The sequence below is a fragment of the Pelobates fuscus genome, chromosome 1, assembly GCF_036172605.1.
Source record: "Pelobates fuscus isolate aPelFus1 chromosome 1, aPelFus1.pri, whole genome shotgun sequence".
Taxonomy (NCBI): Eukaryota; Metazoa; Chordata; class Amphibia; order Anura; family Pelobatidae; genus Pelobates; species Pelobates fuscus.
Window position 1 is genome coordinate 7766455 of NC_086317.1, and position 19034 is coordinate 7785488.

At 44.1% G+C, this 19034-nt stretch overlaps 1 protein-coding gene across 1 annotated transcript in view; it reads left to right on the plus strand.

Moving 5' to 3' along the window:
• Positions 1-1564: 1564 nt before the first annotated feature.
• Positions 1565-19034, plus strand: part of PLA1A (phospholipase A1 member A) — a 34830-nt gene continuing 17360 nt past the window's right edge. Inside the window, exons 1-6 of the mRNA XM_063441849.1 lie at positions 1565-1679; positions 7936-8149; positions 11692-11869; positions 13444-13552; positions 14548-14649; positions 14907-14993. Of these exons, the coding sequence (XP_063297919.1) occupies positions 1613-1679; positions 7936-8149; positions 11692-11869; positions 13444-13552; positions 14548-14649; positions 14907-14993 (757 nt within the window). The 5' untranslated portion in view covers positions 1565-1612. The remainder of the gene's footprint in view (positions 1680-7935; positions 8150-11691; positions 11870-13443; positions 13553-14547; positions 14650-14906; positions 14994-19034) is intronic.

The following is a 19034-nucleotide window of genomic DNA, read 5'->3' on the forward strand; positions in this document are numbered from 1 at the left end:
ACTAACTGCTATTCAATCAATAACAGTGTAAAAAAAAATTTGGGTTTTAAATGCACGCTATTGTGACACCAGATATGAGTGGCACTGTGCACTGGCAGAGCTTGGCAGAGTACACGCTGTAGGCCTGACACCCGCTTGCAGACAACTAACTGCTATTCAATCTATAACAGTGAAAAAAGTTTTTGGGTTTTTAACCCCTTAAGGACCAAACTTCTGGAATAAAAGGGAATCATGACATGTCACACATGTCATGTGTCCTTAAGGGGTTAAATGCAATCTATTGCGACACCAGATAAGAGTGGCACTGTGCACTGGCAGAGGTTGGCAGAGTACACGCTGTAGGCCTGACACACACTTATGAAGGACACTGACTGTTATTATATTACAGTCAAAAACTTTTTTTGTTTTTAAATGCAAGCTATTGTGACACCAGATATGAGTGGGCACAGTATCCACTGTGATCCTGACACAGAAGCTGGCAGGCAGGCAGGCAACTGCAATTAGATTACACAGGAAAAAAAAAGCAGACTAAAAAGTGCTTTTTGGGGTGCTGTCCTTACAGCAGAGATCAGATGAGTCCTTCAGGACTGTAGTGGACACTGAATACACTAGCCTAGCTTTCCATTTCCCTATCAAATCAGCAGCAGCTACACTTTCCCTCCTCTCACTAAGAATGCAGCTTTAGAATGAATCTAAAATGGATGCTGTACAGGAGGTGGGAGGGTCTGAAAGGGAGGGTCTGCTGCTGATTGGCTGGAATGTGTCTGCTGACTGTGAGGCACAGGGTCAAAGTTTGCTCAATGATGACGAATAGGGGCGGATCGAACCGCGCATATGTTCGCCCGCCGTGGCGAACGTGAACACGCTATGTTCGCCAGGAACTATTCGCCAGCGAACCGTTCGGTACATCACTAGTTGCCATATTTCACATTCTGAACACAATTCATGTAAATTGCAGCCATTCTCGTTGCTAGGATACAGTGTGCCATTTACAGCAAAGATCAAAGTATTGTTTGTGAAGTTTTACACGGCTTCAGTGGACATTTCCAAAGATAAATAGTCTGAGGCTCAGAGGTCGCAGTTAGTACAAAAACAGGGATGAACCCTACCGCTCAATGAAATGCCAACATGGTGATAATAATGGGGTTTATTTCTGCCTAAAATGTCTGATAGGAAAGCAAGATGGCTGCCCCTCTGTCCATGTGCAGCAGGAAAGAAATCAATGAATTAGTAAAGGGAGATTGTTTGGAATCCTTAATAAACTGACTGATTCCTCTCATACCGCATATGGACGATACAGGGGCAGTGCTATTCGTATATCGCCCACCACCGGTAGAATGGATCATTATATGGTAAAATAAAATAGCAGATTGGGCTAGCATAGTCCGATGATTGAGATTCTGGGCTGATTTCTCCTTTAAAAGGCCCCTCCATAACGAGTGGGCGGATTCTGACCAGATAATCCAGAGTGAGTATACAGGAATACAATGGATCCAGTGAATCATTAACCAGCCTGAGTGACCGGTGGGGGCCCAGACATGGGTCAGTGTGAGTAACACTATATTGGATGGGGCTCTAATCACCAGGATATTAATACACGGATACAGCAGCCATGGCAGGAGGCGAGAGGCTGGACCTGCTCCTGGTCACCCTCCTCTTCACTCTTCTCACACTAACTGGTAGGTTTTACCTGATCACACCTTGTCCCTGCAGGTCAGGAGCCATGGACCACACAGGGCTGAGAATAGCAGACTAAGGTCTCAATTTAATATTCATACAGGGACAAGTGAACCTGGACAGGGGGTAACCTTAAGTTAAAGTAGTAAAGCGATAATATATGTCCTAAGGACAAAGTCACACTGGGCACAAGAAAGGTTCCTTGTAAAATATAAGCCAATATAATTTCACATACAATAAGATAAATTGTATTAACTCTGGGAAAAGAACATGTAACATCCATCCATATAAAAGAGCTATAAAGGGATATAAGCTCTATATTAGACCAAGGGGGAAGGAGAGACTCAGAGATGGTCAGGGTGGGCTACTTAGTGAATGATAAGAGGGGTAAATATACAGTAACTGCACCCACACAGATCCTATATATCAGTTAGAGTATATTATCTTATAAACTATAGAGGGGGATTTATGCAATATAATCAATTCATTTGTGGCTTTAGTTAAAGGCAATATAGACGCCCTTTTATACTGCCGCTATTGTAGGTAGATTGTGTTTATATATATATATATATATAAAGGTATTTATTATCCAGTATAATTACCCTCTTTGTGGCTGCAGTTCAAGGCAATGAAAAAACCCTTAAAAATAATAAATGGCACTATAGGTAAATTCTGTTCTGTACAATATATACGGACTGTGCCAGATACACTATATATACGGACTGTGCCAGATACACTATATATACGGACTGTGCCAGATACACTATATATACGGACTGTGCCAGATACACTATATAGACGGACTGTGCCAGATACACTATATAGACGGACTGTGCCAGATACACTATATAGACGGACTGTGCCAGATACACTATATATACGGACTGTGCCAGATACACTATATATACGGACTGTGCCAGATACACTATATATACGGACTGTGCCAGATACACTATATATACGGACTGTGCCAGATACACTATATATACGGACTGTGCCAGATACACTATATATACGGACTGTGCCAGATACACTATATAGACGGACTGTGCCAGATACACTATATATATACGGACTGTGCCAGATACACTATATATACGGACTGTGCCAGATACACTATATATACGGACTGTGCCAGATACACTATATATACGGACTGTGCCAGATACACTATATAGACGAAACAGGACAATATCCTAAAGTAGTTACAAAAAGATGCAGTTAACCTCTAAAGGCCACGATATGTAGCCCTCAGTGACCAAATGCCATTCTATTGATATGCTGGATTGGATACAATGTATCTAAGGGGGCAGTTTGACTTCCTCAGCTGCTGCAGACACACCAAGATTTTTAACAATTAGTAAAAAATGATTGTGTTCAATGAAACGTATCCACTGCCAAAATCTAACATCCCAAACTGCTACATATACAGAGAGATGCTATCCAGTATAATTAACCTCATTGTGGCTATGTATATCATCATTTTAACTATACTATTAAAAGCTATATTTTATATTTAGGGGCACTCACCCTCTCTCTCTTTTTTCTTACTACCACTGTAGTCTCTCTAAATGGTTAATCCCTATATGAGTGTATTCCCTTGCTTCTAATTTCCTTTGTGGCTATAGTTAAAGGCAACGTAGAAAATCCTTTTAAACAAGTGCCACTTTTATAGATATATTATATAACGAGATTTATTATCCAGTCTAATGTACCTCTATGTGGCTATAATCAAAGGCAATACATAAAGCCCTCTAACAAATGCCACTATTGTGGATAGAATGTATTGTGCATAAGGAGATTTATCCAATATAATTCATTTCTTAGGGGCTATAGTAAGAGGCAATATACAGGCCCTTTAAACAGGTGCCAATATAATGAAATGTGTCATCCAGTCTGATTAACCCCTTTGTGGCTATAGTTTAGGTAATGAAAGAGCCCTTTAGATGGGTTGCCACCGTTATAGGTACATTTCCAGGTATTGTGTAGTGGAACACTAATGGGTTAATTGGTCTGAGACCCCATATTATAAGTGAGCTAAAGGCTCTGGCTTTCTTGAACATATCGATATACCAGAACCACTGCTCAGCCTGCAAGTGCCATTAATGAAGCATACTCCCCCCCCCCCCCCCAGCCCCCCAGCCCCCCAGCCCCCCATAACGTCCAAATTGCTCAGGTAATCTGCATAGTCTGCCTGATTCCCCCACTATGAACACTACCTAAAACCCCATAATCATACTAAGTGCTACAAAACGTGCTGTGCTGATTGTAAGTAAAACGACGGGCGTTTCGGCGCTACTACAGCACCTTCAACCAGGACAAATGTATCTGCAGCAGCTGAGGAATTCAAACTGCCTTCCTGGATACATTGTATCCAATCCAGCATATCAATATAATGACATTGGGTCACTGAGGGCTACATATCGTGGCCATTCGAGGTTAACCGCCTGTTTTTTGTAACTTCTTTACTTTCCCACTCCCTTCTAAAATGATACTGTGTTGCCAGTTCCACCTGTCAGGGAAGCATGATAAGAGACTAAGCAAAAAGTAATGCATTGCATTTGCAATGCCATTTATTTTATTTATTTATTTATTATTGCCATTTATATAGCGCCAACAGATTCCGTAGCGCTTTACAATATTATGAGAGGGGATTTAACTATAAATAGGACAATTACAGATAAACTTACAGGAACAATAGGTTGAAGAGGACCCTGCTCATTCTATAGGAGGTGGGTGTAAAACACATTCGGACAGGAATTTGTAATCAAATAAGGTGGGCTGCCCTTTAGGAGAGGGCAAGAGACAGGTATGTGAGGTAGGGGTTAGTCTTGGAGGCCATAAGCTTTCCTAAAGAGATGGGTTTTAAGGCACTTCTTAAAAGATGTAAGACTAGGGGAGAGTCTGATGGCGGTAGGCAGGCTATTCCATAGGAAGGGAGCCGCCCGCGAGAAGTCCTGCAAGCGCGAGTTGGCCGTACGGGTGCGGACAACGGACAGGAGGTGGTCACGGGCAGAGCGGAGAGACCGAGAAGGAACATACCTATGGATCTGTGAGGAGATATAAGAGGGGCTAGAGTTGTTCAGTACTTTATAGGTGTGAGTTAGTACCTTGAATTGACTCCTATAGCATACAGGAAGCCAATGTAAGGACTGGCAGAGGGGTGAGGTGTGAGAGAAACGACTAGAGAGGAAAATCAGTCTAGCAGCAGCGTTCACTATGGACTGTAGGGGTGCAGTACGGCTTTTGGGAAGACCAATCAGGAGAGGGTTACAATAATCCATGCGGGAAATTACTAGAGCATGGACAAGCTCCTTGGTAGTATCTGGTGCAAGAAAGGGGCGGATGCGGGCTATGTTTTTAAGATGGAATCTACAGGATTTGGCAACATGCTGGATGTGAGGCTCAAAGGTGAGACCAGAGTCAAGTATGACGCCAAGACAGCGTGCTTGCAGGGATGGACTGATGTTGGTACCACAAACTTGAAGGGAGAGCGAAAGAGGAGGATCAGTATTAGGAGGAGGAAAGACAAGGAGCTCAGTTTTTGAGAGATTGAGTTTCAGAAAGCGGGAGGACATCCAGTCAAAGATGGAAGAAAGGCAAGCAGTGACACGTTGCAGGACGGCAGGGGAGAGGTCCGGGGAGGAGAGATATAGCTGGGTGTCATCAGCGTACAGGTGGTAGTGAAATCCAAAAGAGGCAATACGTTTGCCAAGAGAGGCAGTATAAAGAGAAAATAGAAGGGGACCAAGGACGGAGCCTTGGGGGACTCCAACCGAGACAGGACGAGGTATCATTAAAAAAAGAGACACTGAATGAGCGTTGGGAGAGATAAGAGGAAAACCACGAGAGGACAGTGTCACGATACTGGGGAACCCAACACGCTAACACACACACAGACACACAGACAGAAAGTGTGCAGTACCGGTCCTTAGAGTGGCCGGGCTAAGCACACACAGAATAGTCAGGAGACAAGCCGAGTAAGGGGAACCAGAAAACAGAATAACGAGAAACAAGCCGAGGTCAAAGGGTAGGAGAAAGTCACAAAGTCAGTATAACAAGCCAGAGAGTACGTAACCAGAAAGCACACGTTCAGAATCAATACTATAAAGCAAAGACCACAACAGGGCACAGATAGACAGGAAAGGTAAGTATTTAAATCCTAGCCTGAATCCTGATTGGCTAACCACCAATCAGTATTAACAAACACATGTGGGGGATATCTATACCCCCCACTGTGTTGGTTGCACTGTAGCTTTAACGCCGGGTCACGTGAGTGACCCCGGCGCTTAGATAATAGTGCCGGCTCCCAGCGTGCAGCGTTAGACATGCTGCCGCTGGGAGGAGGAGAGGAGGACGCGAGCGGCGTGTCAAGAGGAGAGGACGCCGCTCGCTTATCGGTAAGGGGAGAGGGGACCGCGGGCGGCGACGGACCGAGGGTGAGTGCTGCGAGAGGATTGCAGCCTCCCCTCACCGCTGCCCGCGGAGCCCTGACAGACAGAGTCACAGAGACCAAGCGATTGAAGAGTTTGAAGAAGGAGAGCATGATCAACGGTGTCAAAGGCCGCTGAGAGGTCAAGAAGAATTAGTATGGAGTAGTGGCCTTTGGATTTAGCTGCGATTAGGTCATTAGTAACTTTGATAAGCGCAGTCTCTGTAGAGTGGAGAGGGCGGAAGCCAGATTGAAGGGGGTCAAGGAGAGAGTTGGAATTGAGGAAATGAGACACACGGGTAAAGACAAGTCTTTCCAGAAGCTTTGAGGAAAAAGGGAGCAGGGATATGGGACGATAGTTAGAGGGGGTGGACGGGTCGAGGGATGTTTTTTTTAGTATAGGTACTACAGTGGCATGTTTAAGGTCAGCAGGGACGATGCCAGAAGAGAGAGAGCAGTTGAAGATGTGTGTTAGAGAAGGCACGAGACAAGTGGAGAGAGATCTGATAAGGTGAGATGGGACAGGATCGAGTGGGCAAGTGGTGGGTCGATTGGAGCAATATATTTCTTCTCCCAGGGAGCCGTCATAGTGTGTAGCGCAGTACAAGATAATATATTTTTATTCCCAGGGAGCCGTCACAGTGTGTAGCGCAGTACAAGATAATATATTTTTATTCCCCGGGAGCCGTCATAGTGTGTAGCGCAGTACAAGATAATATATTTTTTTATTCCCAGGGAGCCGTCATAGTGTGTAGCGCAGTACAAGATAATATATTTTTATTCCCAGGGAGCCGTCATAGTGTGTAGCGCAGTACAAGATAATATATTTTTATTCCCAGTGAGCCGTCATAGTGTGTAGCGCAGTACAAGATAATATATTTTTATTCCCCGGGAGCCGTCATAGTGTGTAGCGCAGTACAAGATAATATATTTTTATTCCCAGGGAGCCGTCATAGTGTGTAGCGCAGTACAAGATAATATATTTTTATTCCCAGTGAGCCGTTATAGTGTGTAGCGCAGTACAAGATAATATATTTTTATTCCCAGTGAGCCGTCATAGTGTGTAGCGCAGTACAAGATAATATATTTTTATTCCCAGGGAGCCGTCATCGTGTGTAGCGCAGTACAAGATAATATATTTCTTCTCCCAGTGAGCCGTCATAGTGTGTAGCGCAGTACAAGATAATATATTTTTATTCCCAGGGAGCCGTCATAGTGTGTAGCGCAGTACAAGATAATATATTTTTATTCCCAGGGAGCCGTCATAGTGTGTAGCGCAGTACAAGATAATAATTTTTATTCCCAGTGAGCCGTTATAGTGTTTAGCGCAGTACAAGATAATATATTTTTATTCCCAGTCAGCCGTCATAGTGTGTAGCGCAGTACAAGATAATATATTTTTATTCCCAGGGAGCCGTCATAGTGTGTAGCGCAGTACAAGATAATATAATTTTATTCCCAGTGAGCCGTCATCGTGTGTAGCGCAGTACAAGATAATATATTTCTTCTCCCAGTGAGCCGTCATAGTGTGTAGCGCAGTACAAGATAATATATTTTTATTCCCAGGGAGCCGTCATAGTGTGTAGCGCAGTATAAGATAATATATTTCTTTTCGCAGTGAGCCGTCACGGTGTGTAGCGCAGTACAAGATAATATATTTTTATTCCCAGGGAGCCGTCACAGTGTGTAGCGCAGTACAAGATAATATATTTTTATTCCCAGGGAGCCGTCATAGTGTGTAGCGTAGTACAAGATAATATATTTCTTCTCGCAGTGAGCCGTCATAGTGTGTAGCGCAGTACAAGATAATATATTTTTATTCCCAGGGAGCGAGCAGATAGATCACTACACGCCGCAGCAATGCACGGATTTCCAGGTCTCTGGAATATTCCAGGATAATAAACTCCAGGTGAAGTTTCTCCTGTTTACGCCCCAGCACCCAGACTGCGGCCAAGTCATCCACGTCAATGGCTCGAACAGCCTCAAAGACTCGACGTTCAATGCCACCCGTGAAACCAAGGTCGTCATTCACGGCTTCAGGTCAGAAACGTTTCCCCCAAACCCAAATACACAGTGTGTGAGTGTGTGAGTGTGTGAGTGTGTGAGTGTGTGAGTGTGTGAGTGTGTGAGTGTGTGAGTGTGTGAGTGTGTGAGTATCACATTCGTATTGTACTTTCTAATCTAATATCTAAATGTTTTTTGCCTGCCATGTGAATTCAAAACATACTTATTCAACTTACTGCATTAGATCTAATATCTATTTTATTTATTTATTTATTTATTTCATGTTATGGAATATTTACCATAAATGAGCGCAATACCATGCATTTAAATAATAGGTCACTGTACCTTTAAGACTCTGACTGTTTAGTCGAACAGACTTTGTTTATGTAGTACTTTATAATTAATTATTATTATTTAACCTATTGCATGGGTGTATGTATGCAGTTTAGCTTGCTGTACTGGACAGGATATTTAACCCTTTTTATGCTGTGGAATATTTAGTAGAGATGAGAGTATTACTATGTGATTGTATAATATATTACTGCATCTTTAAATCCTGACCCTATACTAGGAGTAGATTCCACGTCTTGTTATTAAATGTCACTGATACATATGTTTTAACATGTGATTGTAATCTTTATTTAACTTGATTGGTTTGGGGGTTATTTAAACACTGCTGTTATGCTGTATCCCTTATGCATGGTTAAGGCTCTCAGGAGCCGAAACGTCGCACTTATATTGGTGAGGTGGTGAACCCACGAATAAATTCACCTTCTATATCCTGGAGTGCTGCCTGGGTTTCTCTTCTTTGATACTACATTGGTGGATTCAGCGGTGTCCATCCTACACTCGGGGCACCCCCTTGGTGGAAGGCCGGAGCATATGTGCAGGACCTGAGTGCAGGGTATTCTGTTTTATTGGGAATGGGTTAGTCAGACTGGGAATGGGTTAGTCTGAGGGTTAGTCAGACTGGGAATGGGTTAGTTTGAGGGTTAGTCAGACTGGGAATGGGTTAGTTTGATGAGGGTTAGTCAGACTGGGAATGGGTTAGTCTGAGGGTTAGTCATACTGGGAATGGGTTAGTCTGAGGGTTAGTCAGACTGGGAATGGGTTAGTCTGAGGGTTAGTCAGACTGGGAATGGGTTAGTTTGATGAGGGTTAGTCAGACTGGGAATGGGTTAGTTTGATGAGGGTTAGTCAGACTGGGAATGGGTTAGTCTGAGGGTTAGTCATACTGGGAATGGGTTAGTCTGAGGGTTAGTCAGACTGGGAATGGGTTAGTCTGAGGGTTAGTCAGACTGGGAATGGGTTAGTTTGATGGATAGTCAGACTGGGAATGGGTTAGTTTGATGGATAGTCAGACTGGGAATGGGTTAGTTTGAGGGTTAGTCATACTGGGAATGGGTTAGTTTGATGAGGGTTAGTCAGACTGGGAATGGGTTAGTTTGATGAGGGTTAGTCAGACTGGGAATGGGTTAGTTTGATGAGGGTTAGTCAGACTGGAAATGGGTTAGTTTGATGAGGGTTAGTCAGACTGGGAATGGGTTAGTTTGAGGGTTAGTCAGACTGGGAATGGGTTAGTTTGAGGGTTAGTCAGACTGGGAATGGGTTAGTTTGAGGGTTAGTCAGACTGGGAATGGGTTAGTTTGAGGGTTAGTCAGACTGGGAATGGGTTAGTTTGAGGGTTAGTCAGACTGGGAATGGCTTAGTTTGATGAGGGTTAGTCAGACTGGGAATGGGTTAGTTTGAGGGTTAGTCAGACTGGGAATGGGTTAGTTTGAGGGTTAGTCAGACTGGGAATGGGTTAGTTTGAGGGTTAGTCAGACTGGGAATGGGTTAGTTTGAGGCTTAGTCAGACTGGGAATGGGTTAGTTTGAGGGTTAGTCAGACTGGGAATGGCTTAGTTTGATGAGGGTTAGTCAGACTGGGAATGGCTTAGTTTGATGAGGGTTAGTCAGACTGGGAATGGGTTAGTCTGATGAGGGTTAGTCAGACTGGGAATGGGTTAGTCTGATGAGGGTTAGTCAGACTGGGAATGGGTTAGTCTGATGAGGGTTAGTCAGACTGGGAATGGGTTAGTCAGACTGGGAATGGGTTAGTCTGATAAGGGTTAGTCAGACTTGGAATGGGTTAGTTTGATGAGGGTTAGTCAGACTGGGAATGGGTTAGTCAGACTGGGAATGGGTTAGTTTGAGGGTTAGTCAGACTGGGAATGGGTTAGTTTGATGAGGGGTAGTCATACTGGGAATGGGTTAGTTTGATGAGGGTTAGTCATACTGGGAATGGGTTAGTTTGATGAGGGTTAGTCAGACTGGGAATGGGTTAGTTTGAGAGTTAGTCAAACTGGGAATGGGTTAGTTTGAGGGTTAGTCAGACTGGGAATGGCTTAGTTTGATGAGGGTTAGTCAGACTGGTAATGGGTTAGTTTGAGGGTTAGTCAGCCTGGGAATGGGTTAGTTTGAGGCTTAGTCAGACTGGGAATGGGTTAGTTTGAGGGTTAGTCAAACTGGGAATGGCTTAGTTTGATGAGGGTTAGTCATACTGGGAATGGGTTAGTTTGATGAGGGTTAGTCAGACTGGGAATGGGTTAGTTTGAGTGTTAGTCAGACTGGGAATGGGTTAGTTTGAGGGTTAGTCAGCCTGGGAATGGGTTAGTTTGAGGCTTAGTCAGACTGGGAATGGGTTAGTTTGAGGGTTAGTCAAACTGGGAATGGCTTAGTTTGATGAGGGTTAGTCGGAATGGGAATGGGAATGGGTTAGTCTGAGGGTTAGTCAGACTGGGAATTGGTTAGTCAGACTGGGAATTGGTTAGTCAGACTGGGAATGGGTTAGTTTGAGGGTTAGTCAGACTGGAAATGGGTTAGTTTGATGATGGTTAGTCAGACTGGGAATGGGAATTGGTTAGTCAGACTGGGAATGGGTTTGTCAGACTGGGAATGGGTTAGTTTGATGAGGGTTAGTCAGACTGGGAATGGGAATTGGTTAGTCAGACTGGGAATGGGTTAGTTTGATGAGGGTTAGTCAGACTGGGAATGGGAATTGGTTAGTCAGACTGGGAATGGGTTTGTCAGACTGTGAATGGGTTAGTTTGATGAGGGGTAGTCAGACTGCGAATGGGATAGTTTGATGAGGGTTAGTCAGATTGGGAATGGGATAGTTTGATGAGGGTTAGTCAGACTTGGAATGGGTTAGTTTAGTGAGGGTTAGTAATATGACCATAGTGCCTCCTGGAAAGCCTTACCCCTTCAAACGTAGTCCGCAGATACTTTTTACTTTCGGAGAGTACGGATTAGAGAAGACTTGATCGTGACATCACTGTTTTATAGTGTTAACATGTACATTAATTTCAGTAAATCCCTAAAATTGATGACTATTGCCAGGAACTGATAACATTTCCAAGGGCTACCCATAGATGGTGAGCTAGTATCCGCATGGGGTCCATACATGTAAAACCTGCCATGTCTCAGAGTATGTTATGTAGGGAGCGTGAGGAGGGCTTAGGAAACCCCAACGCATTTCACTCCTCACCCTGTGTCAGCCAGTGATGGCCCATTCTGCTTTCTTATCTCTTGCTCCAGGATTTTGGGGTCAAAGCCCTCATGGATTGAAGACCTGGTGAAGTCACTGTTGGAAGCATCAGGCGGGAATGTGGTGGCGGTGGATTGGGTGTATGGTTCGACGGCCAAGTATAACGAAGCCGTAGATAACATACCAAAGCTGAGTCAGGAAATCGTGGACCTCATTAAGGAAATGATGGTACGGAGGAAGACCTACATCTCAAGCTCCCCTATCTCCTCCAAGATACCCAGATCTCACGCTCCCATAGAGAGTCAGGAAGAATATTACGCCACAAATAGAAAAACAACAAAATATGTGTAATAAAATGAATCGTTTTTATTAAAATATAAACATGCATGTTGACAGTCAGAGTAGACGCTTGCTAAAATCCTGAAGTGAGGGTAATACTCTGTACTCCATACATCAACTGCGACCCGCGGAGACTGCACAGAAACCATCTCGGTAATTAGTTTGGTAGATGGCGCTTTTATATCTTTTGAGTTTTTGAAATGCAGAGAGACTGTTTGTTAGTCATTTCACCTATTAACTAATCCGTTACTCTGTAATACCAGCAATGTCATACTTGCACATAACTCTTAAAGGGACACCCACTGCCCAAATACAAAAAACAAACAAACCACTGTTTAGTAGCTATACCCTCAATGAAAACATGTATGCATTTAATTAAGCATTTTTAATATATATCTAAAAAGGCTTGTAAAACATGCAGTCTCTTTCCTGCAGCTTTTGCAAGCCCTCCCCTCCTAACCCCGCCCAGACTTTATGCGGCTGTCCAATCACGGACTTCCCATACAATGAGAAGTCTTTGTAAGTCAGGTGCTCTTGGCAATTGCTGCCTCTTGAGATTAGCTCCACTGAGCTAACCAAACCAGGAAGTAACAGGACTGATGGTTTGCTTGACAGCGGGGTGTAACCAGGCTAATTTGTAAAAAAAAATACCAACTTCTACTGAAATCTGCACTTTTTGTAAAATGAAAGAAAGAGCTGACCCATAAAGCAAGATAAATGATTTATGGGTCTGGAGCAGGCCCAGACTGGCCATCAGGCACACCGAGCAAATGCCCAGAGGGCCACGATGGCCATGGTCCATGCTGTGTTCCATGACGGGATGGTGGGGAGATCACTATGACTTATGGAGCTGCCATAGATTTTTTTCCAGGGCTGCTTCGTGTACCCAGTCCGGCCCTGGGAGACACCAGAGACAAGTTTCAAGCAAACACAATGCAAGCATGTTATTAAATTTGCTTGCACTGAGCAGAACAAATAAAGGGGCCTTTGTCTCATGCTAGAGCTCTGCGCATGGCCTGCCCTGGAAGATTGAACCAACATGCTCTCTTTGTGATGGGGCGTGCTTGTCATTGGGGGTGCCAAAACACACCCTATCTGCCCCGCCCCCTTTTTTTTAGTGGGCTGCTGTGATTTAAAAAATAAATGCCCGGACCAAATTTTTTTTCCCAGTCCGGCTCTGGTCTGGTGTGTCTCTTTAAATTTGCTGTTTGCCTCCATATTGATCCCCCTGAGCCCCGCACAATTCTAAATAAATGTGTTAATTCTGTATTGATGTAATGTAATATTTGCTGATAATTCCACTTTAAAATAAACTTACAGGATAATAATACAAGTATCAATGTATTGTATCTATGTAAAATATCCCGTGTTTGGTTTCTGACTGATTAGTGAATGATATAAAGCCTGGTGTCCCGGGTATTCCAGATACGTGGCTGATATTTCCATCTCTCCTATATTTCCAGCTACTGGGGTCCACGGAGGATTCTATTCACCTGATTGGCATTAGCCTTGGTGCCCATGTCGCTGGGAGAGTTGGGCAGGTCTTTAGTGGTCGTCTTGGGCAAATTACAGGTATGGAGTATAGCGGGGTAACTGGATATCTCTGCTTCAGGAATTGGAAAAAAATGCATTATTAAAACTAGAATTATTCTTCAAAATTTAAAACTATTTTAAATATATAATTTTTCATTATTACTTAGTGTACTGCCCTGACAGTGTGACCCCCTGTAGTGCCCTGACAGTGTGACCCCCTGTAATGCGCTGACAGTGTGACCCCCTGCACTGCCCTGACAGTGTGACCCCCTGCACTGCCCTGACAGTGTGACCCCCCGCACTGCCCTGACAGTGTGACCCCCCGCACTGCCCTGACAGTGTGACCCCCTGCACTGCCCTGACAGTGTGACCCCCTGCACTGCCCTGACAGTGTGACCCCCCGCACTGCCCTGACAGTGTGACCCCCTGCACTGCCCTGACAGTGTGACCCCCTGCACTGCCCTGACAGTGTGACCCCCTGCACTGCCCTGACAGTGTGACCCCCCGCACTGCCCTGACAGTGTGACCCCCCGCACTGCCCTGACAGTGTGACCCCCCGCACTGCCCTGACAGTGTGACCCCCCGCACTGCCCTGACAGTGTGACCCCCCGCACTGCCCTGACAGTGTGACCCCCCGCACTGCCCTGACAGTGTGACCCCCCGCACTGCCCTGACAGTGTGACCCCCCGCACTGCCCTGACAGTGTGACCCCCCGCACTGCCCTGACAGTGTGACCCCCTGCACTGCCCTGACAGTGTGACCCCCCGCACTGCCCTGACAGTGTGACCCCCTGCACTGCCCTGACAGTGTGACCCCCTGCACTGCCCTGACAGTGTGACCCCCTGCACTGCCCTGACAGTGTGACCCCCCGCACTGCCCTGACAGTGTGACCCCCTGTACTACCTTGACAGTGTAACCATTGAAATGTCTGACTTTTATTTCAGAGAAAGTGTGTGTTTGTTGTCCGAAATGGCATAATATAGTTTAATTTTAGAGTAATTATTGTGTACTTTATACGGTTCATTCTCTTCCAGGGCTGGATCCGGCTGCATTTAAATTCACAAACGTTGAGATGGATTTGAGACTAGATCCCAGCGATGCTGTATTCGTAGAAGCCATTCACACAGACACAGACAGTACGTTGGGCCAGTGTCACCCAAATCCATAGAATGTACCCCTTTAAATGGGTGATAAATGTATCAGACAGCTCGGGGGGACGTAGGTAGGAACGATGGAGAACTTAAAACACATTTATAGTTATATTTGGTGTCATTAGAAATTTGCCTGGGTCTATAATCCTCCATCCTGGAGAGCAATGTTCAGATAATGCGATGGGATTGGTGAACATCTGTTTCGATCCTTTATTCTAACAGTTTCTTGTTAATTCTTGCAGATTTCGGGATCCGAATCCCTGTAGGACACGTGGATTTCTTTATTAATGGAGGCAGAGACCAGCCGGGCTGTCCGTCTCTGCGCAACTGTAATTACACCCACTCCTGAATGCAATAACATCATAGATAGACGCTAAAAATGAAACCTACTCCTACCAGGAATTTAAATGGAAACTGTGACTTTTACATATAATGTTTGCCTATCCCTATATATAACAAATGTATAGTCAGATGTGAAAAATAACATTAAATGTAGAAATCCACATTTCTTTGTCCTGTAACTGGGCGCCTCCATCTTAGCTCCCTGTCAATCATTGTTATAAGCTCCGCCCTTTACACCTGGCGGTCAGTATAGAGAGAGCCACCTCCATCTTAGCTCCCTGTCAATCATTGTTATAAGCTCCGCCCTTTACACCTAGCGGTCAGTATAGAGAGAGCCACCTCCATCTTAGCTCCCTGTCAGTCATTGTTATAAGCTCCGCCCATTACACCTGGCAGTCAGTATAGAGAGAGCCGCCTCCATCTTAGCTCCCTGTCAATCATTGTTATAAGCTACGCCCATTACACCTGGCAGTCAGTATAGAGAGAGCCGCCTCCATCTTAGCTCCCTGTCAATCATTGTTATAAGCTCCTCCCTTTACATCTGGCAGTCAGTATAGAGAGAGCTACCTCCATCTTAGCTCCCTGTCAGTCATTGTTATAAGCTCCGCCCTTTACACCTGGCAGTCAGTACAGAGCGAGAGCTACCTCCATCTTAGCTCCCTGTCAATCATTGTTATAAGCCCCGCCCCTTACACCTGGCAGTCAGTATAGAGAGAGCCACCTCCATCTTAGCTCCCTGTCAATCATTGTTATAAGCTCCGCCCTTTACACCTGGCAGTCAGTATAGAGAGAGCCACCTCCATCTTAGCTCCCTGTCAGTCATTGTTATAAGCTCCGCCCATTACACCTGGCGGTCAGTATAGAGAGAGCCACCTCCATCTTAGCTCCCTGTCAGTCATTGTTATAAGCTCCGCCCATTACACCTGGCGGTCAGTATAGAGAGAGCCACCTCCATCTTAGCTCCCTGTCAATCATTGTTATAAGCTCCGCCCTTTACACCTGGCAGTCAGTATCGAGAGATCCGCCTCCATCTTAGCTCCGTGTCAATCATTGTTATAAGCTCCGCCCTTTACACCTGGCAGTCAGTATAGAGAGAGCCACCTCCATCTTAGCTCCCTGTCAGTCATTGTTATAAGCTCCGCCCTTTACACCTGGCAGTCAGTATCGAGAGATCCGCCTCCATCTTAGCTCCGTGTCAATCATTGTTATAAGCTCCGCCCTTTACACCTGGCAGTCAGTATAGAGAGAGCCACCTCCATCTTAGCTCCCTGTCAGTCATTGTTATAAGCTCCGCCCTTTACACCTGGCAGTCAGTATAGAGAGAGCCACCTCCATCTTAGCTCCCTGTCAATCATTGTTATAAGCTCCGCCCTTTACACCTGGCAGTCAGTATAGCGAGAGCGACCTCCATCTTAGCTCCCTGTCAGTCATTGTTATAAGCTCCGCCCATTACACCTGGCAGTCAGTATAGAGAGAGCCACCTCCATCTTAGCTCCCTGTCAATCATTGTTATAAGCTCCGCCCTTTACACCTGGCAGTCAGTATAGAGAGAGCCACCTCCATCTTAGCTCCCTGTCAATCATTGTTATAAGCTCCGCCCTTTACACCTGGCAGTCAGTATAGAGAGAGACACCTCCATCTTAGCTCCCTGTCAATCATTGTTATAAGCTCCGCCCTTTACATCTTGCAGTCAGTATAGAGAGAGACACCTCCATCTTAGCTCTCTGTCAATCATTGTTATAAGCTCCGCCCTTTACACCTGGCAGTCAGTATAGAGAGAGACACCTCCATCTTAGCTCCCTGTCAGTCATTGTTATAAGCTCCGCCCATTACACCTGGCGGTCAGTATAGAGAGAGCCACCTCCATCTTAGCTCCCTGTCAATCATTGTTATAAGCTCCGCCCTTTACACCTGGCAGTCAGTATAGAGAGAGCCGTCTCCATCTTAGCTTCCTGTCAATCATTGTTATAAGCTCTGCCCTTTACACCTGGCGGTCAGTATAGAGAGAGCCACCTCCATCTTAGCTCCCTGGCAATCATTGTTATAAGCTCCGCCCTTTACATCTGGCAGTCAGTATAGAGAGAGCCACCTCCATCTTAGCTCTCTGTCAATCATTGTTATAAGCTCCGCCCTTTACACCTGGCAGTCAGTATAGAGAGAGCCACCTCCATCTCCGCTCCCTGTCAATCATTGTTATAAGCTCCGCCCTTTACATCTGGCAGTCAGTATAGAGAGAGCCACCTCCATCTTAGCTCTCTGTCAATCATTGTTATAAGCTCCGCCCTTTACACCTGGCAGTCAGCATAGAGAGAGCAACCTCCATCTTAGCTCCCTGTCAATCATTGTTATAAGCTCCGCCCTTTACACCTGGCAGTCAGTATAGAGAGAGCCACCTCCATCTTAGCTCCCTGTCAGTCATTGTTATAAGCTCCGCCCTTTACACCTGGCAGTCAGCATAGAGAGAGCAACCTCCATCTTAGCTCCCTGTCAATCATTGTTATAAGCTCCGCCCTTTACACCTGGCAGTCAGCATAGAGAGAGCCACCTCCATCTTAGCTCCCTGTTAATCATTGTTATAAGCTCCGCCCTTTACACCTGGCAGTCAGCATAGAGAGAGCCACCTCCATCTTGGCTCCCTGTCAATCATGGTTATAAGCTCCGCCCTTTACACCTCGTAGTCCGCACAGCAAGGGATTACCGAGAGGAGGAGACATGAAACAATGTTTCCATTACTCTTCCTTATTTCCAATGTGTGCCCTGGCTGTACCTTTTCTGAACTCGATTGTGATGTCATCTGCTAAATCTTTAACTTTGAATGTAAAAGAAAATAATACAGCATCTCATGAAAAAGTTACAACACAAGTTATAGTTGATGATTTAATCCTGTAAATTCCAGAGAGGAGACCGTTCCCCCTTTATAGCAGTTTAAACCTTTACTCATGTACCTGTAATGCCCCTTTAAATCCTGCTTTACAATAGATATATTGATCTTCATTTCGGGGTGATTCCCACCCAGCCCTTTTATAAGGTCCCCTAGACATTGATACATTGTCTCCATTGGTAATTAATAGATACATTGATACATTGTCTTTACTGGTGATTAATAGATACATTGATACATTGTCTCCATTGGTAATTAATAGATACATTGATATATTGTCTTCATTGGTAATTAATAGATACATTGATACATTGTCTCCATTGGTAATTAATAGATACATTGATACATTGTCTTCATTGGTGATTAATAGATACATTGATACATTGTCTTTACTGGTGATTGATAGATACATTGATACATTGTCTCCATTGGTAATTAATAGATACATTGTCTTTACTGGTGATTAATAGATACATTGATACATTGTCTCCATTGGTAATTAATAGATACATTGATACATTGTCTTTACTGGTGATTGATAGATACATTGATACAATGTCTTCATTGGTGATTGATAGATACATTGATATATTGTCTCCATTCGTAAATAATAGATACATTGATATTGTCTCCATTGGTAATTAATAGATACATTGTCTTTACTGGTGATTAATAGATACATTGATATTGTGTTCATTAGTAAAAAATAGATACATTGATACAATGTCTTTACTGGTGATTAATAGATACATTGATACATTGTCTCCATTGGTAATTAAAAGATAAATTGATACATTGTCTCCATTGGTAATTAATAGATACATTGATACATTGTCTTCATTGGTAATTAATAGATACATTGTCTTTACTGGTGATTAATAGATACATTGATATTGTGTTCATTGGTAATTAATATATACATTGATACATTGTCTTCATTGGTAATTAAAAGATACATTGATACATTGTCTTTACTGGTGATTGATAGATACACTGATACAATGCCTTCATTGGTGATTGATAGATACATTGATATATTGTCTCCATTCGTAATTAATAGATACATTGATACATTGTCTCCATTGGTAATTAATAGATACATTGTCTTTACTGGTGATTAATAGATACATTGATATTGTGTTCATTG